This window comes from Mesitornis unicolor, unplaced genomic scaffold (assembly GCF_000695765.1).
Source record: "Mesitornis unicolor isolate BGI_N332 unplaced genomic scaffold, ASM69576v1 scaffold52049, whole genome shotgun sequence".
NCBI classification, from domain to species: domain Eukaryota; kingdom Metazoa; phylum Chordata; class Aves; order Mesitornithiformes; family Mesitornithidae; genus Mesitornis; species Mesitornis unicolor.
This window is the reverse complement of record NW_010206243.1, coordinates 1-27,409: the sequence shown is the minus strand read 5'-3', so window position 1 is coordinate 27,409 and position 27,409 is coordinate 1. Positions and strand designations below refer to the sequence as shown.

The 27,409-nt window shown below is 47.9% G+C and overlaps 2 protein-coding genes across 2 annotated transcripts in view; one reads left to right on the top strand and one right to left on the bottom strand.

Annotated features, from left to right (window-relative positions):
* The window catches only part of KLF10 (Kruppel-like factor 10), a 2,397-nt gene extending 781 nt beyond the window's left edge, over window positions 1–1,616 (top strand). The window contains 2 exon segments of the mRNA XM_010191672.1: window positions 1–460; window positions 1,357–1,616. The exon segment at window positions 1–460 is cut by the window's left edge and continues 18 nt beyond it. Of these exon segments, the coding sequence (XP_010189974.1) occupies window positions 1–460; window positions 1,357–1,616 (720 nt within the window).
* A 22,478-nt stretch (window positions 1,617–24,094) lies between these two features.
* ODF1 (outer dense fiber of sperm tails 1) lies at window positions 24,095–26,878 on the bottom strand (the record flags this gene model as incomplete). The annotated part of the gene is made up of 2 exons (XM_010191671.1): window positions 24,095–24,407; window positions 26,639–26,878. Coding segments are annotated over 2 exons (553 nt in total), but the record flags the coding sequence as incomplete, so codon positions are not given.
* Between the last annotated feature and the right edge of the window lie 531 nt (window positions 26,879–27,409).

Here is a 27,409-nt window from a genome sequence, read left to right as displayed (position 1 = left end):
AGGAATGAGCCCGGCCCAGGGTCGGTGCAGCAGTCAATGGGGGTGGCACTGCCATGCCCCGCCCAAGGCAGTGGAGCCCCTCCTGTGCCCATGATTTGCCAGATGGTCCCGCTGGCCACAAACAACAATGTTGTGACGGCCGTAGTGCCCAGCGCTGCGCCGAGCCCACAGCCGGCTCTGTGTCAGCCCATGGTCTTCATGGGCACCCAGGTTCCCAAAGGTGCTGTTATGTTTGTGGTGCCCCAGCCAGTGGTGCAGGGCACAAAGGCTCCCATGATGAGTCCGAACGGCACGAGACTCTCTCCCATTGCCCCTGCTCCCGGCTTCGTGCCTTCTGCAGCAAAAACCACTCCTCTGGCTGATTCTTCAAGAATCAGAAGTCACATTTGCAGCTACCCAGGATGTGGGAAAACGTACTTCAAGAGCTCCCACTTGAAGGCCCACGTCAGAACACACACAGGTTGGTCGCTGTTGCTGGATGTTAAAAATTAATGTAGAAAATTGCAGCTATATACACAACTTGCTACGGTTCCAGCGATTACCGGATTTGTTTGTGTAACAAACTGGGGGCAGCAATGAAATACTTTTTTTGCGAGCATGCATTATGATGCCACTTAATCTCTGACAGGAAATCTCCCAGAGGGGAAGTTGACTCAGCAGTTTGTTTGGGCTGGACTGGCTTCATGTCAGGCGGTGTTCAGTAATGCTCATTGCCAGTGTGGAAGCAAGGCTGTGCCCAATGCAGAGTGTGCTTTTCCAGAGTTAAACACGCCTTAGTAGGCTTCTCTGCAAGAATGGCTTTGTCAGAATTGAGAAACTTAAAGAGAGATTTTTATGAAAAAAATTAAGGATCCGCTTCAAACTATTCCTACCCTGGTTATTTTAGAGTAACTTCTCCATGCCTCAGCCCTTAATCGCAGTAGCAAAAGGAGTCACATACATTTTCACATAGGCTCACAGTGCACTAGCAGAGCTGTTATATCAAATATTATCACAGCTTGTGTGTCAAAGTATTGTTTTGAGCACACTAAGTCGTCATAGTCTGCCATTCATGTGGAGCTGAGAGTTCAAATCAGCTGTCTTGAAACACAGAGCATCTCAAACTGTTTGTTTTCCAGAGGATTGTTAACTCTTTGTACTGCTTAGGCTTGAGGATAGTGAGTCTACATGTCTAAATATTGCTATATAATTTTTTTTCACATTTCGTATATCTAAAAATACTTATGTAGGTTTTGACTCAACTCTCATAATAGAAACTTCCTTTTTTAAAAAGTCAAATCTGCCAGTCAGGGCAGTAGTGTTTGCTGCTCAGTACTCATACAGGTTTTATTTTCTTTGCCATTTTCTTTCTTTTAGGAGAAAAGCCGTTCAGTTGTAGTTGGAAAGGCTGTGAGAGAAGGTTTGCACGGTCTGACGAACTGTCTCGCCATCGCAGAACGCACACCGGGGAGAAGAAGTTTGCCTGCCCGATGTGCGAGCGGCGCTTCATGAGGAGCGACCACTTAACAAAGCACGCGCGTCGCCACTTATCAGCGAAGAAGTTACCAAACTGGCAAATGGAAGTGAGCAAGTTAAACGATGTTGCCGTGCTGCCAACATCTGTAACCACACAGTGATGGGACTTACTCTGAAGAGGGTGGAATTAACTGTTGTGGCTAGGATATGCCAGCTAAAAAATGGCTTTTGCTCACAGTCCGTGGTTCTCCCATGCTGGCTGCCAATGGCAGTGCAGCCGAGAGGCAAAGACAGCCTGTGCTCGGTCACAAAAAATTTTGCTGGAAGAACCGGTGGCTGACTGGAATAGCGGGTGTCTTTTGCACTGGTAAGGAGAGAGGGAAGGGAAAGGTTCTAGAGCAGCACACACTATGCCAGTGTTGAATTTTGCAGCTTACTCATATGTGCTACAGATCGGTCAGGTGTGCAGGTTCACTGCTGATGCTTGAGAACAGCTCTGGTTTTAACTGAGTTGTCGGCCTTCAGTGCAGCACAAACTAGGAAGGCAGTAACAGATGGGCACAGGCTTGAGAGCCCAGAACGCACCCGCCTAAGATAATCTAAATTGCTTTTCCTACTTATGCCACCTCTTCTTGGTAGGAATCTTTTCCTCCTATCTGCTCTTGGGCCCTGTTGTAAGCGATAATTTGGTGCCAGACTCCTGGAGATTTCAGGCCTACCCCCCACACAGGGTGTTTAACACACCCAGCTTTATACTGCTCACCAGGGGGGCTCGGAAAGGCTTTGAGGAGCACCCTGTGGGCAGCCAGAGGGTGGGAACGCTTCTGAGCCCTCATTAGCATTGTAATATTTTCCCAGCTTCTTGGCAAGCGCTGCGATTATTACACTTGGCTGTATCTGGGTGTATGACGCTCCTGCTTTTGTGTGCTCATGGTTTCCTTTGTACCCGCTCGCAGCTCTGCACCGCCGCGGTTTGCGTAAGCAAACACAGTGCACCTTTGAAAGAGACTTTAACTTTAAACTGCTCGGGTTGATTAAGGAAGAAAACCAAGAATCTTGGGCTTCCTGATAGTGCTATTCTATGAAAGACAGTTTATACTAAAAAGGAAATAGATATTTTATGTATTGTATTAATTTAGAAAGTTGTGATTCAGAAAGTAAAATGAGGCAGTAAAGACACCGGCCTAGAATTTAAACTAGCTTTTGTGACAAATAATACATCAACTTCCACTATTTGTATTTTATCATATTATGTTGAGGACACATCAGCAAGTGAACAGTTTGAAAACAGTGTATGAGATACGCTTTTCGTGACTACTTTAAAGATTTGCACATTTCTTATGTTGTACTTTATACTTTGTTTACAATAAAACAAATTTTCTTTAATATAGACCACTTCCTTTTTAAAAAAAATCGTAGAGAACTTACCCCTTGCAAGGAAAACAACCTCGGAACAAAATTTAGTGTCCATCATTATGTGTCCTGACCAATGAAACACTCTCTTAGCTTTTGATATTTTTTTAAGCTCAGCACCTGGTGCTGCCCATGGGGGCTCTCCTCCCTCCTGCCCTGCCTGCAGGGATCCCCACCACTCCTGATCCCATGGCTGCTGACCCTGCCCTGTCCCAGGGCCAGGGGTGCTCTTTGCCTTGCCCTGTTTGATGCTGCGCCCTGCCAAGGGAAAACATGAGTCATGGCCCTTTCTTCTTGTGCCAAGGGGAATGCTCCATTGCAGCCCAATGCAAAGGAGATGCTTCCCCAGGAGTGGGAGTCCCAGTCCGCTTCTTGCTTTGAGTTGTTTTACATTTCATGGGCATAGGATAAAATATCTTAACAGCTCTGAAACCCTTCCGTGGTCCCCTTGCCAGCTCTGCCTCACCCACTGAACCTCAAGTCCAGCTTTGTGCCCTGGCCCCACATAGGGTTGGCATAAAGAAAGTGCCATCCCCATTGGTGTCTTGTCCAGCCATGGCCCTCAGCAGCGTGTTTTGTGGGCTTTGAACTCCCTCCAGATCAGCAGGGAACTGAAATCTGACTTCCCAGGTGAGCGCTCTTGTGCTGCCATGCAATAAAAAGGGAAGAATGGGAGTTTGTGCACTGCGGCCGTCACCGCTGCCTGTTCTTTTTCAAAGAAAAGCAGCTGCTGGTGCACCCAGCACTGAAGGTGTGTGTGGGGCATGCCCTGGGAGCAACCACTGGCGGCACCGCTGGGGAAAAATAAAATACAATTTCTCTCTGTACAGAATTTAACAGTAAGAAGAGCACTTCTGAATGGTTCCACCTGAAGGCAGAGCTGTAATTGTGAATTTATCTCATGTGCCATTTTTTTAAAGATATCTGTGGAAGCCAACTGGAAATTAAACTGAAAATATAGCTGGCTTTATTGTATTAAATTGTGTTGCATAGTAGGAAAATTAACTTTTATTAATTTTCTACAGATTTCTGTGGATAATTAGGGTTTTGTCACTCCTGTATGGAAACCAAAAACATACTTTGTATTTTGTCCTCCTGCTGAGGTCTAATGATGAAGCTGAACAGAAATATGTGAGGTGCCTACCTTGCCAATGGACACTGGAGGAGACAGGGGACCATTTGAGGGACAGAGGGTGGGTGCCTACAACAGGAGGGGCACCAGGGCTGAGCAGGGCTGGGTAGGATGCATTTGGGGGCTCAGGGTCTGGTTATCCCCCCCTGCCTGAACCAGCATGGATAAGCAATAGGACTCTGTGTTCTGGGAGCACCCTGCATGTGAACTGAGTATGTCTTTGCCAGTGATGGAGAGAAGGCTGGAATAAGCAAGCATTTTCCCTTGTGGTTTGGAGAAGAATAATTTCCGTTACAGCAGGAGTATTTGTGGGAGGCTTAGATGCTCTGTGAGTGACTTAATATGTATTTTAGGGGTCCTGAGCTAGGACAGCTTGTCTGGAGCCACAGATGCAGCTGAGACAAGAACCAGGGCAGCCTGTCTATTCATCCTGCCTAGAGAGCTTGACTTTCTGAGGCACTTCCTCTTGAGCTTCACCATCCAGAGGTGCTATTTCAAGACACCCTTCACCAGCTGGTCCTGTGGTCCTGAGGGTCCTGAGGGTCCCTACAGCCTGGCTGCAGGGTGGGTGCCACAGCACAGACGTGGCACATGCCCGAGAGCTGAGGAAGGGCTTGCTCATCGGCTGGCCTGAGACATGCACCGCACATGCAGAGGCATCAGGTATTCCCCTGGCAGCTCCCTGTTTTTACTGTAAATAGGTGATTCATTTGTCTGCTTTGGCAACAGACTTGGGTCACCAAGGAAACACTCGCAAGCCATCAGAAAAGTTAGGGCACAAAATCAGGTCAAGAGAAATGATGGATGGATGGATGAATGAATGAATGAGTGCATTACGGGCTCAAGATCCCTGTCCTGCATCACAGATTTACGGCAGGACTTTGCTTCTCCTAAAGCATATGGTCAGGGTGGGTAATACTCAGCTAGAACGAAGGTTTTTGGAATATGTCTCATGATGTATGCGAATGTGTCAAATGGAGCTTCCATGTCTTTTCTAGTGATACAGGGATCTGGAATGCTTTTTGTTGTCACCAAGAGAAAATATGATACTTTGGCAATAAGAAAACAAAAGCAAAACACATCTTTAGCCATCTCGTTATATTCAGGAGAAGACAGGGGCTAAACTTGCTAAAGCACTTGCTGTGTTGTGATATAAATCAGGCAATAATAATATAAAATGCATAAAATAATTCAGAAGCTTTGTTAGGATACCACAATTTTGACAAAACTTCATACTTGTTTGTGTGTTCTACTCTGAAAGTCAAAGTAATTTTCTGGGGAAAAAAATCTGCTGTTACCGCTACTTCAACCACTCAGAAGGTTTTTGCGGATGTCAAGGTACCTGCATGGCAACAGCTTCCTGAATAAACCAATGGTGCAGCCATGGGGAATGCCCATGCTCAAACAGCTGTGGCAAGGCACGAGCACACCCTTCAACAGCTAAATATTTCCCGGGCCCCTGGGAAGCAAAACTGAAGTGGCTTTGAATATTTGAGGCATATAGCATCTCTCTGCCCAGCTCATCCCCTGGCTGCTTCCAGCACATTCAGGAGGAACTGACATTTGTAAAGTTGTTTTTTTTTTCTAAACCTTCTCAAACTTCTCATTTCATTAACGCCACCGGGGTTGGATTCCAACCAGTTGTCATTGTTGCATCATGAGGGCTGGGATCTTTGCAGCGATTGCTGGGGACTGGCAGGGGTGCTTACTATGAGCAGCAACCTCAGGCAGTTTAAACGCCTCTGCTTGGGAAACAGAGCTTTTAGTGTTTAATAGCCCAGTAGACAGTGGGAAAGTACAATCCTCACTTCCCCAAAATGAAAAGAGAAGGAGTATATCACATGCAACCTGAGCAGAATTAAAGAAAATATAGAGTACAGAATGTACATTGGTGACCTAAAATCCAGGGTGGTCAAAATGCTAATGACACCCTCATCAAACAAACAGTAAAGCACCTCCCCTGACCCCTGTCAGCCGTGCTGTACCATCACTGGTGGTTGCACACCAAAGAAGCAGTCACTAAATACAACAGCAGTTCAAAGGGGCAGCATTACAAGAGAACGGAGATGCTGTCTTCAAACAACCTGTGGGATCAGCTTAATGAAGATGTGATTCGTGACCAGCTGCAATCAGTCTCCATCCATTGGGTAATCCCGGCTGAGGGGAGGGAGTGCCAAGGCAGAAGTGAGGGCCGGGTTAGCCAGAGGGATTCCCCTGTTGGCAGCTGCAACACAGAGTGTAGCTGGGGTGGCCCAAAAAGTTCCTCCTGCCCCTGGGGCTGAGGTGTAGGGAGAAGTTGTCTTTAACCTTCTTGGTTGAGCATAAGCCGTTTTACTTCATATCCTCCCCCCCCGCAATGTTACTTGCCCTCACAGGGCCACACAGGTACTCTGGCGCTCTATTGGGTTCCCCAGAGCTGCCAGGGTCCCTGCCCTCCTGGGGATGAGAGCACCCATTCCTGCCTGCAAGTGGCTACATGCTGCTCTCCAAGAGTGGGTTATGGGGAGCTCCTGCTGCTGGGAATTAGACCAGTGCTTCCCACCGGCACCACAGTCCTTCCACCTGGCAGGTGACGGTCACCCTGTTCTCCTGTCCGCCCATTGCACTCTGCTTCCCACTGGCTTCAGAGCCTGAGCACAGCCAGTGGGATCCACCTGCTCCTCTCCTGCTCCTCACTGTGTCCCCAGCCGCCATGGTCCTGGCAGCAGTGGAGTTGTCACCCCTCATGGAGTGTCATGGCGGCCTGGGAAATGGGAAACCAGAAGCAGCCCTACCACATGGGAGCCTTCACTGGGGGCACTGGAGCAGCTTGAACCCCATGTTGGAGCCCTGCCACTGCCTGGCCACGTCCGTCACTGACCCTGACCCATGGGCTCACCTCCCTGCCAACATTGTCACTCACCAAGCCCCTAGCACTGCTCAACAGCAGTCCAAAATTTCGATTTCTTCTTATGAAGCCTGGGAGATGTCAGTGTTTGTCGGACTTCGTCTCCTCACTCAGCCATGGCCAAGGTCACTCATGAGCTTCCCATGCTGCTCAGGAGGCCAGTGTGGTCACCTCCATCTCCTTTCACTAGGAAACCATGCTAGAGTTTTGCCATTTTCTGAAATAAAGGGGAAATGGTGGCAGCCCTGTGAATTTCTCAAGGAGAAAGAAGTTGTTACCATCTGGAAGTACCCAGAGAGAAGCAGAGTGGGTGGAAAGGACGAGTACTTACAGACCAGCCGGCCTAGGTAACATTGCTTGTGTCTCGCACCAATTAATCCTAACAATAACCCTCCCAGCCATTAATTATTTCAGGTCTTTTGATACAAAAACATCCTAAGTGGTTAGTTGCTAATCTACAGGTGGAGGGATCTTTTAATTATTTTGTTTTACATTTATGCAAGAGACTTTTCAATTCCTTGTTTAAGTGAAGCAACAAGTATGATGAGTCAATGGTGAGTCACCCAGCCAGGAAAAGAGCTGCAGGAAGGCTGGACTATTTATAAAACGTAAAAGAAAGAAAGGAAATATATTCTAGGTGCAGATAGATCTGGAAGGTGACTCCAATCTCTTCTGTGGGATTCCATAGTACCAGGCACTGGAAATCAAACTTCCCTGGAAGGTGGGGGGAAGCACTGGCGGGGTGTGCGTGCTTTTTTGGACAGGACTCATTGACATAGCAGGGAACAACGTGCTGGGAGGCCCCAGCTCTCCACCACTGTGGCACAAGTGCTGGCTGTGTATGCTGCGGAAGCTCATGGGACTTATGGTCGGGTACCACCATGTGAGTCACCGGCAACGGCGCAGAGGTGGGAGTCTGCCAGGACAGCAATGGAGGGGCTTCCTCCATCCCAATCCCTGACAGCTCCTCTGCCAGGATGTATCGGGCCACAGGCAGGAAATCTCTGTGCTGTTCAGCCCCTCCAGCTCTGCTCATCTGGCTCACACCACCATACCGTAAAGTGAGATGGGGAGGTGCCACTGGGAAACAAACAAAAAAAGTTCTTTGGCAATAATTGCAAAGCCTTGGCATGGCTGGCAAGGGTACTACTGAGTGTGCAAACTGGCCTAGGTGGTATCATAGTCTGTTGCCCAACGCTGAGCTTGGGCAGTGGATAGCAACAGAAGCTTTGTATGTGCAAGCAATGTGGCGTGGTCTCCTCATGCAGCAGACAACCCTGCGTCGCCCTGGGACCTGGCAGTTAAAATCCTGGGTAACTGTGGGCTGCTCTGGGATGTGACTGGAGGGAGTTGGAGAGAAGGACCCATTGCCAGGAAGGCAAAAAGCACTTGAAGTCTTGAAAATAGCACTTAAAAACTTGATCAATGTCTGTCTGATGGGGTTAGACCATGCCAGTACCTGATGCTTTTCAAGCAGAGGGGTCTGCAGCCTGGGTCATTCGAGTGGCTGACACAGCTTTGCCCTCACGTCCTTGCTCTGTTCTCACATCAACCCTACTTACAACACTGGATCAAAATCCCAAAGCCTGTCCCAAAACCATGTCACGGCATGGTTAAACAGGTGCTTAAGCGGGAAACATGAACTGGAAGGTGATGAGCTTTCTTTATCACTTTGGACATGGATTATGTGCCAGTGGCTTGATTCAGCCCTCACTGTTCTCATCCAAAACATGGTTTGGTGCTGATGTTCAGCTCATGTCCCAGTTTGTGGAATATCTGCATAACTAATGAGATTTAATGTGTTTAGGAGTTTATTTAGGGTCTAGTTTCATAAAGCACTGGCTATGGGGAAGAAAGAGGATGGATCTTTAGTGTTTCAGTGATCATTTATCTTGACTAAGCATACACAAGGTGAAAAAATGGTCAGTACTATTTGCACATCATTTCAGGCTTTGAACGGGCAGCAGGTCGATGAATAGACAGTGTGAGCTGGTGACAGCTCCTCAACTAGTGCATCTTTAAAGGAATCACCAAAATCACCATGCTTCTGGGGTGGAAATCAAAGTGATGCCTCACTCCAGGGAAGTTAGTTTTGTTTGATAAACTCAAGAGAGTTGACTGCCTTGGTTACCAGCAGCCTTTAAGGGAAAAATAAGGTGCACCAAATCTGTACATGCTTACAATATTGTTGGTGCTATTAGGTGACATGAAAAGAAGAAAAGCATTCATGTGAGGATATTTTGGTGACTTTTACTACCACCGTCAATGGACACTTTGCAATGGCGTATTAATGAATTTTAATTTAAACTTTTGCAACACTTCTGCTGAGGAGGAGAATGTCTTGGCTTCATCCTGTCATATCTAAGAAATACAGACTCTGCCTCTTGAAAGCTTTAAGCCTATGTTGAAAGTCATTCCAACACTAAAGCAAACTTTTAATTGTCCTCAAAGGTGGCGTTTTCCAGAATCACTTAAACAAAAATCATGCCTGCAATAATGACCTGATCCTCTTTATTTCTATGCATTGCTGATGTAATTGGTTGGCCTAAACAGTCTCTAAAATAAACCATTTCTTCTGTTTGAGTAGCACTGTTGCAGTATGCGATCTGCGATGGCTGGGAGCTCTCGGGAAGGAACTGCCTTATTCCAGGGCTTGCTGGGTATAGCACCTTCTAACGAGGTTTATGAATTTACGACATCCGCTGCTTCACTTCGGTGCCAGGCAGGACAGTCTGCAGTGGGTAAGGCTGCAATTTGGAGACAAAGCTTGGTGGTGGCATCTGACGGGTGATGATTTAGGGTTTCTTTCTCCTGGACTCTCTCCTGCCCTTCTTGAGCTCTGAGCCCTTGGTATTTTGTTACCCAGTGAAAGCTCCCGTTCTTGTCTCATTGACAGTCTTTGCTTGGCAAAGCACTGCATTTTTTGGAAGAGTGTCAGTAGGACCGAGCATCACTGGGGTCAAGGGCATGGGGCAGTTTTCACTTCTCCCCCTTCTTCCTTTCCTGGATGTTGATGGGCTGGGGAGGAGGGGGCAGCGCTTGGTCCCCAACAATGAGCCTCTGCACTGATGCACCTCAAATTGGGGCTTGGGGGAGGGTGAGAAAAACAGGCAGGAAGAGCAGAGGGAGGGTGACAACCCCTCACCCACCTGTACCTGGAACCATGGTCAAGGCACAGCTTTGCCACCAATTAATGTAATTAATACTGATGTAACAGGAACTTTTTACAACCCTGAGCACCGATTGCAATGTAATTTCAGCACTGGGTTTGAATCTGTGGGACTCTCAACACCACCAACGCCAAATGAAATGTAGCTATTAACTCTTTTGCCTTTTGGCCTGATTTTCCCTGATACTTTTTGCTTACATGCTGATCCTCTCCCTTTTCCACACTGCTGCCTGTTTCCTTCTGTCTTCAATGTTTATCAAGCAAATTTAATTCCTCATACTCTCTGCAGTCGCTTTGCCACCGTTTTAATTTGCACCCAGCTTTGTGGGCGCACTGCACAAGAGGAAGCGGGATGCTTTGATACACTGGGTTGGATTTTAAAGTTTTGACAAACACTGATATTTCCCATGGCAACAACCCCCATACAATGCAGCACCCAGCACAAACCTTGCTCTTGCAGAGAGAAATGTAGCTCTACAATGTTGGCTGCTTTCTAAGCAGATGTTTAATTGTGGATGATATATGAAATCTATATGAGGTCCTGGGTCTTGGGCAGGGTGGGGGATCCCCCGGAGTATGTTGGATACAGCAAAATTAACCACCCAAATTTTTCTAGATGTGACCTCAAACTCTGCAAAAAGAAGGGTTTGCAGCTTTAGCTAGGACAGTAGTTGGTGCAAAAGCCTCCTCCACGAAGTCCCCTTTGCTCCTGGGTCCCACCAGCCAGCAGGCACCCTTACCTCCCAAAACACATGCCAATGGGTTTCCAACCTGGGCACTTGCTGCCTGGGACATCGATGCATTAAACTGAACAGCCATCCAAAGCAGGGATTTTCAAGGCAGCCCAGGATGTGTCACTGTGGGAGCTGGCTGGCCTCACCCAGCTGCGGCCCAGCTCTCCGGCCTTGCTTCGCCTCCTGGAAACTCAACCACGCCACGTCATTTTCATTTCATCAGATTTCTAAGGAGATCTTGGAAAACCCTCCTGATCCCAAGGGCACAGCAAGAAAATGAAATCCATTTTATTATTCTCCCTCACCACTTCCTTCAGACAAAAGGTGGTGTTTCCTTAAGCTCTGCCTTCTTGTACTCCCAGCACACCAGAGCCAGGAGTGACCGGGCCAGCTTGTATTTCAGCATTTCAAAGAAAAACATATAGTAGTCATCCCACACCACCCCCCCTTTAAACAACAACAACAAAAAGATCAAAATAGTTTATTTCTGATATTTTATTCCAAACAAGCACTTACATAGCTCCTCACTGAGAGGTGCCCAGAAGGGACAGCTTTTCTACATGACAGTGTAGGACACATCAAGTGTCTTCTAAGGCCTCACAAACCTGCCTTCGCAGGCATATCCTCAGGCAGTTTGCTATTTTTAATGCAGAGTTAAAAGAGAAGATGCTTATGTTAACCACTGCTATGAATGTGGGGATCGGAGCCTGGGAGACACCGATGGGTTCATGGCTGCAGCTGTTGCTCCTCACTGGCAGCAGTAATGTGAGGCAGCAGATCTCAGGTCCCCTCACTTCTCTGTGGGCTTTGTCCCCAGCATATTTTTGGGATCACGCAATGTGCTGTGGGGACTGCTGAGGGTCATGCAATGGAGGAGGCCTCCTGGAAGGAGGCAGCAGTCAGGGAAAGGCGGTTGCAGAAGGATCATTTCAACGCTGTGTCCCTCTGGCATGTGTGGTGGGTGCTGGGTGGTGGTGTTTGGGCACAGAAGCTCCCAGCCCCAGCTCAGCGGCTGCTCCGGCCACCACCGTGCAGCAGAGGGGGTTACACGAGGAGGAGGTCCGCAGGGAGCTGCTGGGGACTGGAAGGGTGTGTGGGTGCCAGAGGTCTGATCGTGATGCAGGAGGCTTGCAGTCCCCGAGATGGGGACTGGGAGAAGGCAGGACTGTGGGGCTGAGGGCGAGGATTGAGAAGGGGAGAACTGGTCCCTGAGGAGCTCAGGATATGTGTTAGGAGGGGATGTCTCCAGTCATACTGATATTTTGGAGTGGGGTGGCTCATGGGGTTTGAAAATGTGCTCCCTAGGACTATGCAAAGCATAAAAACTGTAGAAATTATGAATTTAGCTGCTTCCCTCTCTAATTATGGCATTTTTAATGAGCTTCATGCAAAAAATAGTCCCAAATAATATTTTCCTTTGTTGTTTTCTCCCTCTGCTCCACTTCAGCATGTTGGCATTCCCCACACATTCCTCTTGTTGACTCAGACCCCTGGGAGACAGAGTCCGAGGGGGACGGGATGGGGCGAGAGCTGTGCTGTCTCCAGCGTGGCAGCACTGAGATCCCAGATGCAGGGCCGTCCACGTTTGGCAGAGGCGATGCCACGATGCAGGTGGCATGCTCTGCAGCTCAGTGCCACCCCCGTTCCTGCCCACCGCTCCCTCTGGAAAGGGACATACGAAAGAATTGTTCAGATATTTGTTTTTCTTGTAGCTGCTCTTCCTTTTTCCCCTTTCAGAGTTATGAAATCAAGGGCATGAACTCATCCAGCCAGTATCTAAGAATTTTTAGCAGGAACTTCTACATGTCCTTGGCACAAGGAGCGATGGGGTAGAAGGGGTGAACGTGCCTGTCCAGCACGGAGCAGAGGACAGCCCAGGCAGCAGAGTTCCTGTAACAACTCGCAGCTGCAAGTTGCATCTTGGCAATGTCTTCAGTTTCCTTCTTTTTTTTTCTTCCCCAATCCTTCTGCCCATCAGGTAATCCCAATTTATTTTTTTTTCACCCTTTCACCCCCCAATAATCCTAAAATCAAGAAAAAAGGGGCTGAGAGAGGCTGTGGTAACACACAGCATAGAATCACAGAATGGTTTGTGTTGGAAAGGACCTTAAAGATCATCCAGTCCAACCTCTGCCATGGGCAGGGACACTTCCCACCAGACCAGGTTGCCCAAAGCCCTGTTCAACCTGGCCTTGAACACTTCCAGGGAGGGGGCATCCACAACTGCTCTGAGCACCTGTGCCAGTGTCTCACCACTCTCACAGTAAGGAATTTCTTCCTAATATCTAGTCTAAGACAGTCACACTTGTCACTATCTAGTCACAGATGCCCTGCACCTGTGCAGGGCAGGTACCAGGCTGTGCTGCCAAGGCTTCGCTCCCCATCCTTCTGCAGCCACCTTGGCCTGCATCCCCACTGGCTGCTGAGAGGACAGAGCAGCGTTTGTCACATTGTGCTGAGACAGGGGCTCCACACAGCGCCCAGGCCTCCTCCTGTGCTCTTGTGCCTGGGTGCAAGGCAGCCTCCCTCTCCCCTTTGGTTTGCCATGTGACGGCACATTTTGCAACTCCAAAGAAAAACAGGAGAAAAACTGCTTAATACATTTTTATTTTGGCATTAGAAAGGTAAATTGCTGCTTTCAGCAGACTGGACTGATCTGATTAAATTGTGAGTGGTTCCTGTGCTGATGGCAGTACTTGAGGTAACTCAGTGGCAAGCCAAAAATTAGTGCTTTACTGAGAAACCAGGGAGGTTTATTTTTCAGTCCTTGTAGCTGATCTGAGATTTTTTTTTTTAAAGAACCCCACTTTTCTGAATATGAATATACTGATTTGAAAACAAAGCCATAAACTACGAAGTCACCCATCCTTAGACCTTGGTGTCTGGGACACGGCCATGGTATTTTGGACAGAAGGTCACTCGGTGTCATGAAGTGGGTTTTTCATTAGTCAAAGCTGACAAAAAGCCTCCGGCCTGATTCTTATCATTCTCTTGGAGTTTCCAAGGCTATTTAGGGGATCATAAATACAACAAGAGCCTTTAGCAAAGTTTGTTACAGAGGAAGCTTTTAAGCTATGGTTGACCCCCAAAGGTATGAGGAGCACTGATAATTTTATGGATGCCTGAGTTTATGGAGTTAATACTCTTGCAAAGTCTGTGCTAGTAAAAGATGAAAAGGCAGACTTACACGCACCCAATGACACTGATTCCCTGCCATTGCACTTCTGGAACAAATTTAAGCCAGCACACAAGCAGCAGGAGGGTTGTTCAGTGAGCAGTGCAACCCGTAGGGGACGTGGGTACCTCCAGGGCAATACAAAGCCTCACGGTGAGGGCTGCACCTCTCCTAGTGTGCAACCCACGTCACCCCACCTGCTGTTTGCAGCTCCTGGTGCTGAGCCCAGGGATGGTGAGGCACTGGCACAGGTTGCCCAGAGCAGTTGTGGATGCTGCATCCCTGGAAGTGTTCAAGGCCAGGTTGGACAGGCCATTGAGCAACCTGGTCTGGTGGGAGGTGTCTCTACCCATAGCAGGGAGGTCAGACTGGATGATCTTTAAGGTCCCTTCTCACCCATGATTCTATGGTGACACCCTCCTCATGACAACTCTGCACCTGGTGCAGATGCTCCTAAATGGCAAACACAGGAGCAATCCTTGTCCCAAGGCTGCAGTCAGAGCACTTCATCCATTCCCTGCTGTGATGCTTGACTTGCCCAGCTCTGCTTTTGCTGCCATGGAGAAGAATTGCTCTAGGTTTCCCGCTGTCAGCTATTGCCTGGTGGGCTTTCCAGAGAAACATGAGCTGCAAGGCTGGTCATTTATGGGGCAGAAGGTGGCCTAGGACCAAATCTACAACTTCCTCTCTGTGTGTTAACTGAGGCATTGCTGAAGAAAATCCCTTGCCAGCACCTACAGCAGAGATTTGGAGAGAAAATGACTTTATCTGTCTGTGGCCAGTGCTCGGCAGGGTCTGGCTGAAGCAGCTGCTCTGGGAATTTCATCCCTGTCCCAGCCATCTTCAAATCTTGGGAGAGCTGACCTGGGAGCAGAGCACCACAGACCATAGTTCTTCTTAGCAAACACCAGAGTTCGGGGTGAGGATCCTGGTGAGCTCGATGCTCCCTGAGGTGTAGGTGCCCACGCTGTGCTGAACGAGCACGTCCCTGTGTGGTGCACAGCTGCGTTTGGCCTGCTGTAAATCTGGCTCTTCAGTGCAGAAACTGGAGCCAGGTGGAGCAGTGGTCCAGGCAAAGGACAATTATTTTTTTCATATTTAGACTATGCGGAAAATCACCTTGTGCTACAGATGTTTTTGTATGCTCTTTCTCTGCAAAGATCCAAGCTGTGGCTTCGCTATGCCCAGAGTAGCCCATGAACAGCAACTGCTGCCCTTCTGGACCAGGAGTCAATGCCCCAAAGTAAACAAGCAAAAAATAGGGGAAGAGAAAAAGCAGCAGCTTGATCAGAGCAAATGTCAGATGATAAAGTAACAAATCCATTTGCTAACGTAACTTTTACAACCCCTGAGAACCTCAGCCAAAAATTAACCAATCCCTTTGCCTTGCTCTGGTGCCAAGTGACTTTCAGTGTGCACCATCTGTATCAGCTCATATGAAACTCTCTGACTACTGCTTCATTGATGGAAGAGTTTTAAAGCCCAACTATCTTGGTGTTTTAAATTTGAACTACTGTGGCATTTGTGTGGCTGCCAGAAGGCATGAGACTATGCAGCTTGGTTTTGTTTGTCCTTTATTTGGATCTTTATTTGGATATTTTAAGATTGTTTCTTTCCCAACCAGTGACACTGGTGATGGTCACCTTTATTTCAGCTGAAATGTGCATGTCTTAAAACCTATTGGAGAGCCTTCTGAGGGGCTGGGTGGCTTCTCCTCTCTGGCCCTCTGTGTGCCACCTGCCACCACAGGAGGCGTTGCCACCTGCGGGAGGTGACGTGAGTGAGGGTTTCTCTGGTCAGGAGTAACCAGCCTGACGTGGTCAGCATGGATGGATTTGTAACCATGTGCCTTCGGTCCTCAGCACTTAATGGAACTAAAATGTCTCGCTGCAGCTGCTGTGATGGTCAGCATGGCCTGCTGCATCCCGCCGGAGGCTCCTCCAGGTGCTTTGGCTCTTTTAGGTGGTGCTGGGCACATTCTTGCGAGCCTTTATGTGCCTTTCAAAACATCATGTAGGAACAAAAGAACAGGTAGGGTATGTGCAAAAGGATATACCAGCACTCCCTATAAAATGCTAATACTGCTTCAGGCCTCTTGAGGGTGTTCAGCGATGTGCAATAAATTACTTTTATATGGCTTTGAGAGCAGTTGTGAATTTAACACTGTTTTCAAGGAGCAAGAAGTGTCTCTATAATCACAGTCAAGGAGATGGAATAAAAACCCATTCCAGCCAGCAAGCATAAAAATATCTGGCCTTTACCTTTTGAGTCTTCCTGATAATATTTGAAATCCAGTTAAATCTCTATACCCAGGAGAAAACTAGCACAAATAATGTCAGAGAGATTGATGCTAATGCTAGGCAGGGGAGAGAGCCTCTGTCTCTTCAAACACATTTAGTTATCCTTCCTTCTGTAATAATCAAAGGAATATACTGAAAATGTTAGATTATTAGAGGTAAGCTCCTCTCCCTACTTGTTATTTGTGATCCTCAGCTTCAGCGTAATGAACGTAAGGGATGAGCTGCTGTTTCTGCCAGATCTCATGGGTCTATCCACATGAAGCGTTGGAAGCAAACTGCTCTTCATTAGTAAACTGGAAGTGGAACAGGTCAATGGGCGGAAAGCTGTTAATAGGTCAGAAATAAAAAGCCGAGGTCTGGAAAGCCACCTGAATTTAAGTGGAAAGCCTGGATCCCCCCAAGGTAGAACAAAGCGGACAAGACTAAAAGGTGCTACAGAGTGTTTCTCTTCCAAGCCGGCCCCCACAACAGGATGGATGAAGCCAGGTCTCTGGGGTGCCATCAGGAGACACTCCTGCACAGATCTCGAGCCTTAGATTTACCAAAACCCTCCAAAACACGGGTGCCTCAGGACTGACTCAATATCACTGGAAGAAAAGAGCTCAAGGACGGGGATTCAAGTCCTAGAGAAACCAGAGGCAGGGGGCTATAAGATGGGTCAAAGTGATTTAGGAATTAAGAATTGATTAAGCTTTCTTGGGTGGAAATATCTGTTGTGCAAGATGGTGTATAACTGGTAATTTATTTCTGATTTGAAAGACAAAATTTCCCTTACAGAAAATGAATGGTGCTGGCATTCAAGCTACCGCTGTCATCAGCAAGGGATGGAGGGTGTACCCTGCAGTGGAACTGCTCCAGGGTGGATGCATACTCAGGAGAAGCTAGCCAGCCTTTCAGACTCACAGGCACCACCAGGCACCGCCATGCTGTATTTCAGACCATTATATACCAGCTGGGTGTCCTTGAACTGAGCTAAATCTTGTGCTCAACTTTGGTATTTGGTGAGAGGCATCCACTAGTGCCATGACATCATCATGGCAGGGGGAGATCCCCCGGGAGCTGTTGGTTGCATGCTCCAGTCATTGCCAGCCTTCACATTGTTCTGTGGCCTGGATCAGGGCCACTGCCTTTTCTACCAGGGGCTGAAAAGGCCCTGGGACCTGTTTTTACCCTTGGATATGGGTGGCTGGCAAAAAATATGAGATCTTGCCGTGCTCTAGTGAAGACAGACCACCAAAGGAGTGAAGTATTTTTGGTGCAGCCTGGGTTTGTTTACAGATATGTCTCAAAGCCTGTGCCTCTCCCCATTTTGGGGTCAGGTTATTTGTGTAGGCTTAGCTGGAATCTTCCTGTTTGCTTTGCTCCAAAGTCAGCTTTCCTCCGAATATGAAATTTAATGTTAGTGCTTCGTCCCCCACTCAGATTCCTTCTGAAGTTGTTTGGAACCTCTACTCTTTACTCCTTTAATATTTTGTTCACTGTTTTTTTTCCTCAGATGAAATACAGATTTGAGCTCTCTCTGTACCACGCCATGCTGGGTCTCAGACATATGTCTTCTGCCAAACCAATTAGGTACTGAACATGGTCCTGTGGCAGTTTGAGGATGTTGCATCTCCCAATGTGAAACCTCCAATGTCCTCAGGCCCATGCTTGGCTTTTCTGTGGAAATTCTGATCTGAAACTTTTGGTTTTTTTCCTGACACAGTTGGTCAACTTTACCCTTGTTCTGGCATTAAAACATTCCCAAAGAGATGGTCAGAAAACCAGAAAGGTCTTAGTGCTGTCCTGTGTTTGTGCACAGCTCAGGTGTCACCACTTCTCATCCTGGGTGACTCCTGCCTCTGGCTGCCAGGGCCATGGCACAGGCCCGTGGTGCTGCCTGGTGTGGAGCAGAGCCCATGGCAGTCTGGATGCAGGCAAGATGCAGATTTTGTTTCGGGGTCACCAGCACCCTGGGAACATGCAGTGACCAATAAATTCCTTTTACATAAGTTGGGCCCCACGGTCCCCAGTTTGGCCAGTGTTTACCAATATGTTCACTGCTTCTCCCTTCGTCTGTGCAGTAACCCTCTGCCATGTCGTGGCTCACTTTACCTCTGTTTGCCAGGGAAAGTAAGCACACATAAATGGCTGAATAATGCTACAGTACAGGCATTGCTCTTACTCCTTTAGTAGCTGCTCTGGCAAGTAAACCATGAGTGCTTCCTCCAGTTTGTTTTGGCGCTTTAACCTAATGCGAAGCGTCCTTTGTGCACACTTTGCATACCCTCCTAGAAGAAGCCCACCATATCATCATGAAGTCAGCTGCATCATGTTTAAAGTGTCATCGTGCTAACCAAGCACCCAATCTAGACTGGAAGGCTTGGAGTTTATGTAGGCCAGTACCGTGGGCTATTTTTAAGTATTGGGGTCAGGATCACATTGCACTGGTGCATTAACATCCACAATTCTCTGCGGGTGATAGCCCTGAATTTTGAGCTGAGTGCCTGGCTCTCTAGGCACGTTGAGCAGCCAGGGAGGGAGGGGAACCTGTCTGGGGACAGTGGGGTTTTGACACTTTCCCAAAGATGATTACTGTGGTTTAACCCCAGCCAGCAACCAAGCACCAGGCAGTTACTTGCTCCCCCTCTGCCCTGCTGGGATAGGGAGGAGAATTGGAAGAACAAAAATGAGAGAACTCGTGGATTGAGATAAAGACAGATTAATAGGACAGTAAACGAAGAAATAATGATACTGGTAGTAATAATAATATAAAAAATGAGTGATGTACATTGCCTCTGCATGCAGCGTGCACTCAGCTTTGTGTGGTAACACTCACTCCTGAGTGTATAAATATCTGTTTCTCCAAGGGGATTAACTTTGCAGGTACTCACAGTGATGATGCAGTCCTGCAGTGTGCAGATATTGTCCAGGGAATTCAGTGGGAATAGAGAGTGCTCAGGACCTGCCATGAGTAGACCCGAAGCACTGGCATTTTTGTTTATTCCTCTCTTTTTAATGTCCTGCAGCCTTACGGTGTTTCACAGTCAGGAAAACCTCAGCAAGGCTGCACGGCTGGCAGCTGCTACATTCTGATTTATTGCCTGCTCCATAGCATGCTGTTTTCAGTCATTCTCTTCTGCTGCCTCTCCACCAAAGGATGCTCTTTGATTTTAATGATGTACCTGCATGTACTCTTTACTCCCAACTTGTTCTCAAACTTCCCATCTGTTACACCAACCACCTCCACTGCATCCTGCAGATTCTGCTTATATTTAAACATTTCTAGCAGGAAACCAAAGGAGAAGGAGAAGCCAGGACACACAAAGCAGTAGAAGTCCCTGCTCAGCATGAGGCAATGGGCCCTGCAGCACCTTGGAGATGCTCCAACAGGGACTGTGGTTGGGCTCAAGTGTCTTCAGTGCACCTGCTTGGCCCAAATCCCTCCTCCATCCTGGTCCTTTTTCCCCACAGGAGCATGGAGCCTTCCCTTCCTGCTCACAAGTGCTTGGTGGGGCCTGTACTGGTGGCAGCCTGGGGCACTGGGTCCCACAGGGCTTGAGCACTTTGCCCGCTGTGACACTGCTGGTCACTGGGCTGTGAGCACGCTGAAAGCTCTTCCAGGCTCTCTGCCTTCCCACTGGCATAACTTTTGGCTCAAATTCTCCTCAAAATGCTTATCAGGCCGCAAACAGATGCTGTGGGTAGAGTTCCCAGTTCTCCACCTGCAGCCACACAACCCTGTGCTCCACAAACATGGGGTGCACGGCAGCTGGTGACCCCCCAGATGACAACCCCAGGGTAGCGGGGGCACAAGGGGATGGGGCGAACACTGCCATCACCTGCTCACGTGCTCCAGCTGCTGCAGGCTCCTCATGGCTCAGTCTGGATCTGGGACTCACCTGGGCTTTGGAAGCCTGACCTCAGCGGGAGAGGATTTTGTTCTTCAGTTTCTCTTTTGCTAAGTTTTAAAGTACCACATCCGCTTGTGCAACCATGAGGTAAACAGCCTCCACAGCTCTCCCTTTTGCAGGCATTTCCACACATGAGGGCATAGATGCACAAAGCTGTAACAAAATAACACCTAACCAATCAATGAAAGAAAAGAAGCTGCTTTTTATTTTTATGGTAAGTTAAAATCTGTTCTAGTGAGGTGCAGGGGATGACAATTTTCCCTGTAATTTGCTTAATGGTTTACAGTTTTTAAATATAATTAAATTAAATTAATTGTTTTCACTTGCAGGCCTTTAAAGACTACATGCAATGCCCCAGGTTAGGAACCAGCATAAGGGACCAAAGAATGGAGAGACCTTCTATTATTTGTAATTAATATTGAAATTGAGAAGGACAGTTACATGGGTATGATTTCACACCACCTACATATAACAGAGCAATAGAGAGGATAACCTCAGGGACAGCCAAGCTTTTCTCACCTAGATTGGAATTTCAACCGCAGCAAAGGGCTCCATCTTTCAAGAGAGGAAGAAAGCCCCCTAAATAACTTGTTGAAAGAAAGGCCTGATCTATAACAATTGAAATAGAGGAGGACAAATGGGGAGTTAGAAGACAGCCAGGAGACTGCTAGGAGGATCAGCTTACTCCTAACCCAAATTCAGTGCAGGGTTATTAATGAGGTGACAAGTGCAGGGTCCAGAATGACAACAAACCCACCAAGTCTTTGGTGCAGAGGCAGGGTTGGAGCCATGGGTCCTGCTCTGGCTTCCAAACTCTGAGTGCTTTCTCCAGGGGAGATGACAGAAAACAGGCTTGGAAAGTTTATCTAAGTGACTGAGGTGCCAAACAGCTTAGCAGGAACAATTTAACTTTAAGCACAAATACAAGTGATGGATGAAGTTTCTCACCTGGTGCAGAGGTGTAATAGAGGGCAGTAGCCCTGCAATAGCTTGGAAAGAAATACCATTTCTGCACAGCCTAAGGTCACAGAGCACTTCCTGGCTGTAGGAAAACCCCCAGAAATCCCTGACCAAAGAGGAGTCTGGAGCTGGCATCCTCAGATGACCTCCCGTTACAAATCCCTGTGGCTCTGGCTATTTATAAATGCCCCAATAAGACTGGAGCACAATAATGCACTGACGTTTATAACTACGGAGCTAAGTCGATCTCTCGGGCATCTTCCTCATGCCAGGGAATTTGGAGGGGGTATTTGCTATGTGAGGATGTTCAAAATTTGCCCCCAAAATAATTTTGTGCAATAATGTGCTGAAGAATACATTAACTCCTGGAAGTCCCTGTCCGGGCTAATAGCTGCAGCAGAGCCAGGCTGTTGAAGCAAATGAAGCTTTATCCAGGAGTTGTACTCAGGGGGGAAGAGCTGCAAGATGAAAGCTCAATATCATCCAGTGCAGAAACCTAAGGTGCCCTGCACAGATCACAAACACAGCCCTGGCTCTTGCCCTCCTCTTCGTTAGCTGTTGGCCATGCAAAGAGAAATGCCCCTGCAGCGTGTGCCAGCCTCGCTGCTTTGTAACAGCACCTTCGTCGGGTTTGCTTTTAAAGAAGGCGTTACACAGTGGTAAATAAAAAAATAATACTAAAAAAGTCTGCCACCTAGTGGCAAAGGAAGTTCTTTTAAGGAGATGCTGATATGAGTATCTCTTCCTGTGTTAATGGTAGTTTTTCAAAGGTATTTTCATTTAAGAGACTCTCAGCTAAGCAGTATTTGGAGGGTGCAGATTTTGGGAACACTTTTGGCTATGTCCCAAGGTATTTACAGCATGTAGGTTTTCACAAAACTAAGTGAAACATTTGTTTCTTGTGGATGTTATGGACAAGGTCTTAAAGATGCTTCTACTGGCTTGGACTAGCATTTAATGGGATATAAAATGAATTAGGACTTAGGAAGGTGTGCCTTCCAGCCTGCAAGGCTGCTTTGAATTTAAATTATAGGAAAACTAATCAGTAAGAAAAATGGTTATTCGTTGCTCATTTCTGTGAGAAGAAATACAAACCAAGTAGTTTCTTCCTAAATCTTCCTTTAATAACTGAAGCGTGCTTTCCTCTAGATGTTTCTCCATGTCCCCTGAGCTACCATGCTGACCTTCTCCATGTCTGGAGCATGAGGAGGAGCAGCACCGTCATCCCTCCCCAGCTGCAGCCTACAAATCCGGGAATGAAGTCATATCTGTCAATAAAGTCTTGCTGCTCAGGAGTGTAATTTGGTGTAAGGAGCCTAATTTAGGAAGAAAGCGTGAGGGGCATGTGTTAAAGGATGAGCAATAAGGATAAGAGCAACCATAGCCAGCCGTATGATTGCGGTGGGACTTGAAACATTCTATACATGGGAGGTGTTGAAATACATTTCTTTTCTACACACTTAGACAGCTTCTGTAGAAATAGTTAGAGCCGGGAGGAGGGCAGTAAGGGGTGGTGAAGCTGGGAGTCTCCTCCAGCCGTGGTGCTTCCTGCTGTTGACTCGCTGCTTTGTAACCCATCCCCTCTGATTTAATCAACTTCATACAATGAATGTAAATTGTGAAAGCAGGGCTGGCTGTTTGCAGACTGAAAATAAAGGACTGGATTTGTTTTCTTGAGGGACGAGCATTTCCCGGGTAATATCCCCACTGCAGCAGCGGGTGGGAGCCCTCGGCACCAGGGACCACTTGGCTGCAGGACACACATTGCCCCAGCAGCGAGGAGGTCCCGTGGGGATCAGGGTCTCCCTGTGAAACAGCAAATAACTGCATTTCTCAGCCAGGCTAATGGCAGGGGACGACACCCCACTTCTGGGGGCTGCCCATCCTCTCTGCTGGGAGTTTAGTTAACGCCAGACCTTCGTTTCTGCGCCAGCATAACCTCAAACATTAGGTCGCCTGCTAGGAAAATCTGCCGCGGGGGAGTATGCCACAAAATGAGCCCCGGGGGCTTGTGAAGCCTGAACCAGTTGGTGCTCGTTGGCGAGGCAGCTTGCCCAGGCGGCTCCCGAATACAGGTATCAGGGCTGCTGTCTTGCTCTGTGCCTTTCTGCAGTGAGAAGTAACGCTGCTTCCTGCAGCACTGCATTCCCAAGTATGAGGGCAGCAAATGCGGTCCCTCTGCGAGTCTGTCCCTTGGTGTCACCCCATTCCACTGATCCCTGTGCTCAGGGAGAGGGAGGGCTGTGGCTATGTGAGGTCCCACTTTGGACCTTAAATGTTTCATTAATATTACCTTGAAGAAATTGTACTGACAATCGTCCCCCTCTTCCAACATGAGAAATGTTTTCCTATTAATGTGGAGCTAGCGATTTGATTGTTCCAGCAGGAAAGGCTTTAGTCGTTCCCTCCTCAGCTGGTGAGCACCCTGCCCAAGTGCCAACATCTCCTGAGGAAAAGTTCTTTGTCCTTCAACCATGGCTCTTCCCAGCCAGGCAGCCTCTGCAAGAACCAAACCAAGGGGACAAATGGCACAGCTAATTTTTTTGGGATGAGGCTGCTCCCCTTGAGGTGTTTATTATCAACATTTTCTTCCTAGAAGTATCCTTCAGCAAAAAATGGAAGCAGTGGGATTGAGAGAAGTGTTCCTATAGAAATGTGACTGATCATAAACGGTGCCTTTCAGCCTTGGAAATCCATGAGAGTGTACGCAACAGCAACACCTGCCCTGAACCACACTACCTCCAGCCATGTCTTCAAGACCCAGCAAATGACTGCAGCCAAGTATGCCCAAAACCATCTTTGCATTTTCCTGCTTGGCACCACCCCCTTTTTGCCCACCAAACCCTTTTGAAATGAGGTTCATGCACATCTGCCTGGAGTCCTGTCTTTTATTTCGGTAGAGGCCCGGGGAGCTGCTGGCACGTAGTTAGTGGGACAGACCTAAAGCCAACAGGGAGCAGGGATGCGGCAGGGAGCTCAGTGGCTCAGGAGAGAAGGTTTGCACTTGTGTGCTGTCTGGATCTTCATGATGTCGTTGGATCCCAGCGAGTAGGTCACCTCGTCCTCACTCACCCCTGGTGGCAGGCTGATCCCCCTCCTGATGTTTCGGTAGCTGTACTCCTTCCCTCTTGTGGTGGTGTACTCCTCCTCATGCTCCGCTAACACCTTCACCTTCCCGTCTTTCACGATCACAGTGACTTCCTTGGGGTCAAAGCCCTCCATGTCCATCACAGCCAAAATCTTGTGATCATGGGAAAAGTCCAACATCCTGTTAAGTCGTCTTTGTATGCTGGAATAAAAACAAGAGGACAGATTTCAGTTCAACTCACAGAGGCGTGGGTGGACCACCTTAAGGACAAGAGAAGTAAGTAGGAAAGTATTGGATCCATCTTCATGCTGATGCACAGCAATTGGGGTGGTGCCTGTACCATCAGAAGGAGCTTGCACCTGCGCACCACAGCAGTCAGAAGTATTTCAGTGTCCCCTCTTGGGATTGGGCAACTGTGGAGCTGAAAAATTATTTCACGTGAATACAGAAAAGCCAGTGCTCCTCTTTCACGTGTACATATGCCCACAAAGCCACATGTGTCCATCTTACACCTTGTCCTACATTTTAAACGGATAGTAAAGATAGAACCCATTTTCCAGTTAGGAGTTTTGTTTAAAGCAATCAGTAAAGAGGAGATACAGCTGGCAAAAAAACCCCAAACCCCAAAATGCTCCTGCAGAGCTGGGCTGGAGGCTCACTGAGCTATTAAAATGATTTCTAATACTGTCAAACAGCCACTCTGCTCAACCAGGAGACTGGCTCTTATTCAAACCATTTGTAAAACAGACAATGGAAGGGTCACCTCAGTTTTAATAACTCAATTGGACACAAGGCACCAAATTAAAAAGATAATGGGTGTGAAGGAAGAGGAAATAGGGCAAGCAAATAGGGAAGGGCATGACCAATAAGGTGAGAAATCCCTAATGAGTGGTTGAGTGGTTTGTTAGCAAGGTACACCCATTGCAGCAATCCTACTTAAAGGCTGTCATGATTCAACCTGGTGTGGTGGTTTTGGGATGTATTTTCTGTGTTCCCTGGAAGTTGGCACCTCCACCTCTGGTCTTTTTTAATTTGCTGGTTGGAGGAGAGTAAATGTGCTGAGAAGAGTTGGTCATTCACAGCACTTTGTGTGGGACAAGGATGTCTGAGTTCCCCAGGGCAATAGGCTGAAATCCTGCTGTGGTGTGATTTCAGATGGCAGTGGTATGGACTCGTGTTCAAGTCAGCAAGCTGTCCTAAGGGTGACAGGGCTGGGGAGCCTGTCACTCAGGGAGAGCATGCCCCGGCATCCCATAGCCCACCCTGAGAACCCCCAGCTTCCATTCAGACTTAACTTCCATTCCTTCACTGGGATTTTGGTGTGCAATGCTTCTGCAAGGGGATGCTGCGCCTGCCCAGCTCTGGTACCCAATGCACTGATGAAAACCTGGACACAGAGACCAATTGTGTAGCACCTGGGATCTGAAATTGGCTACTCAACAGCTCTGCGTGAGCTGCAACTACCGGGTAAGTTTAAAGTAAACTCCCAGCAACTTTCAATTTTGCTGAAGTCAGTGTAAAATTAACCCAGAGGTCAGTCCTTTTTCCATTTTCCTCTCACTTTATTGCACCCAGTAGATAACGCATGTGGCAGACTGTGGGATGATACTTGCTGCTCTACAGGAAATGAAAATGTCACATTTTTGTTTGCCGAGATGCAAGTCTTATCATCTCCACATGCAACACAGGAGAACTCAAAAGCCTGAGCTTGGGGAGAAAATACCAATGTCACAAATGCAGCGAGAGACTCCCACCACTGCTGGTGACAAAGGGACTTCTTAGCCCTTGGGGCCTCTCAGTGTTTGGTTGTGCCTTAACCTAAATGGTAAGGCTTTATCATTCAACAGCTTCCTCCCTGTGGGACTACCTTTGGGTTTTATCTCTATTAGAGCCAATCTTGAACTCCATTAACAAAATAAAATCATCACACCAGTGGTCAAAACGGAGATGTAGAAATCTTGACACTTATTCCTCCTACTCTGTAAGGTGGGAAAACAAAACACACATCTATGGTGCCTCAGTGCTGCATCCCACCTCATATAGGCACATATTGACTACTGATGAAGATAATTATGGGTTTAACAGGCTTAAACTGAATTTGCATTGAAGATGGACTTTGTTCCACAGCTGAACAGCTTTGGCTCTAGTTGTGTACTTTACTTTAGATGCAGTTTGTGACATGGTTAATGTCACAGCACCATGGTCCAAACCCTTTCTGGCACAAGTGCTGCCTGCGTGGCTCCTCTTGGGTTGCCTGGCTGAACAAACCGTGCCTTCCTTTTCGCCTTTCAACTGATTTCTCCAGAAATGGCTATTTCTCTCCAATCCTGCTTATATTTTTCCACCTTTACTCCCAGTACTGATGCCCAACTTCCCTTCATCCTGCCTTAAAGTGTGCTGACGCCCATAGAGAGCAGGTGAATATCTGTTACCTGTCCAGTTCTTGCTCCATGTCCAGCACGACGGCGAGGGCCCTCCGCTCCCAGGGGCAGAGGTCGCACTGGTGCAGACAGCATCGGTGTGGGTAGGGGCTGCAGACGCAGGACACAGACAGAGGCTCGTGGAGGCAGGGAGGGTCCAGCAGCCTCATGTCCCTCTGGATCTCTCTCTGTATTCGCTTCAAATCCTGCTCAGCTTTGTCCAAAAGGCAATTGTACCATGCTGCGGTTATGCTGCAGAGCACATCAGGGCATGAGTGCAACCAAGGCACCTTGCAGTCATGGGGGCGGAGGGTGAAAAAATTGCCTGAAGAGTTTTGGCTGAGAGCGGGCATGTGAACGGGGCTGCAGGGGCTCTTGCAGCCTTTCAGCAGGCACTGTATGACGCCATGGGTCACGTCACAGCTCCACAGTTGGCATGGGCAGTGCAGCCCAGGTCCATGCTTTGCCCTGGTTCTCTTCTCCCAGGGCTTTCTCCAGTGGCTCCAAATCTTCTGCAGCCACTGTTGTTCTGTCAGGCTTTTCTTGAGGATGACCCGGTTTCAGTGACAGCAATGCTCATGGCCAGGATATGCCTGGGTCCCTGAAAGGTGCCTGTGGTGTCCTTTAAACACAAGCAGCATTGATACCAAAACCTCCTGGGTCTAATACTGACAGAAAAAATAAGAGAAGACTACAGTGCTTTGTGTTTTGGGAAAATCTGGTCTTTAAGGGCTTGCAGTGGATCGAGTATCAGTGGGAATCACAGAATCACAGAATCGCTCG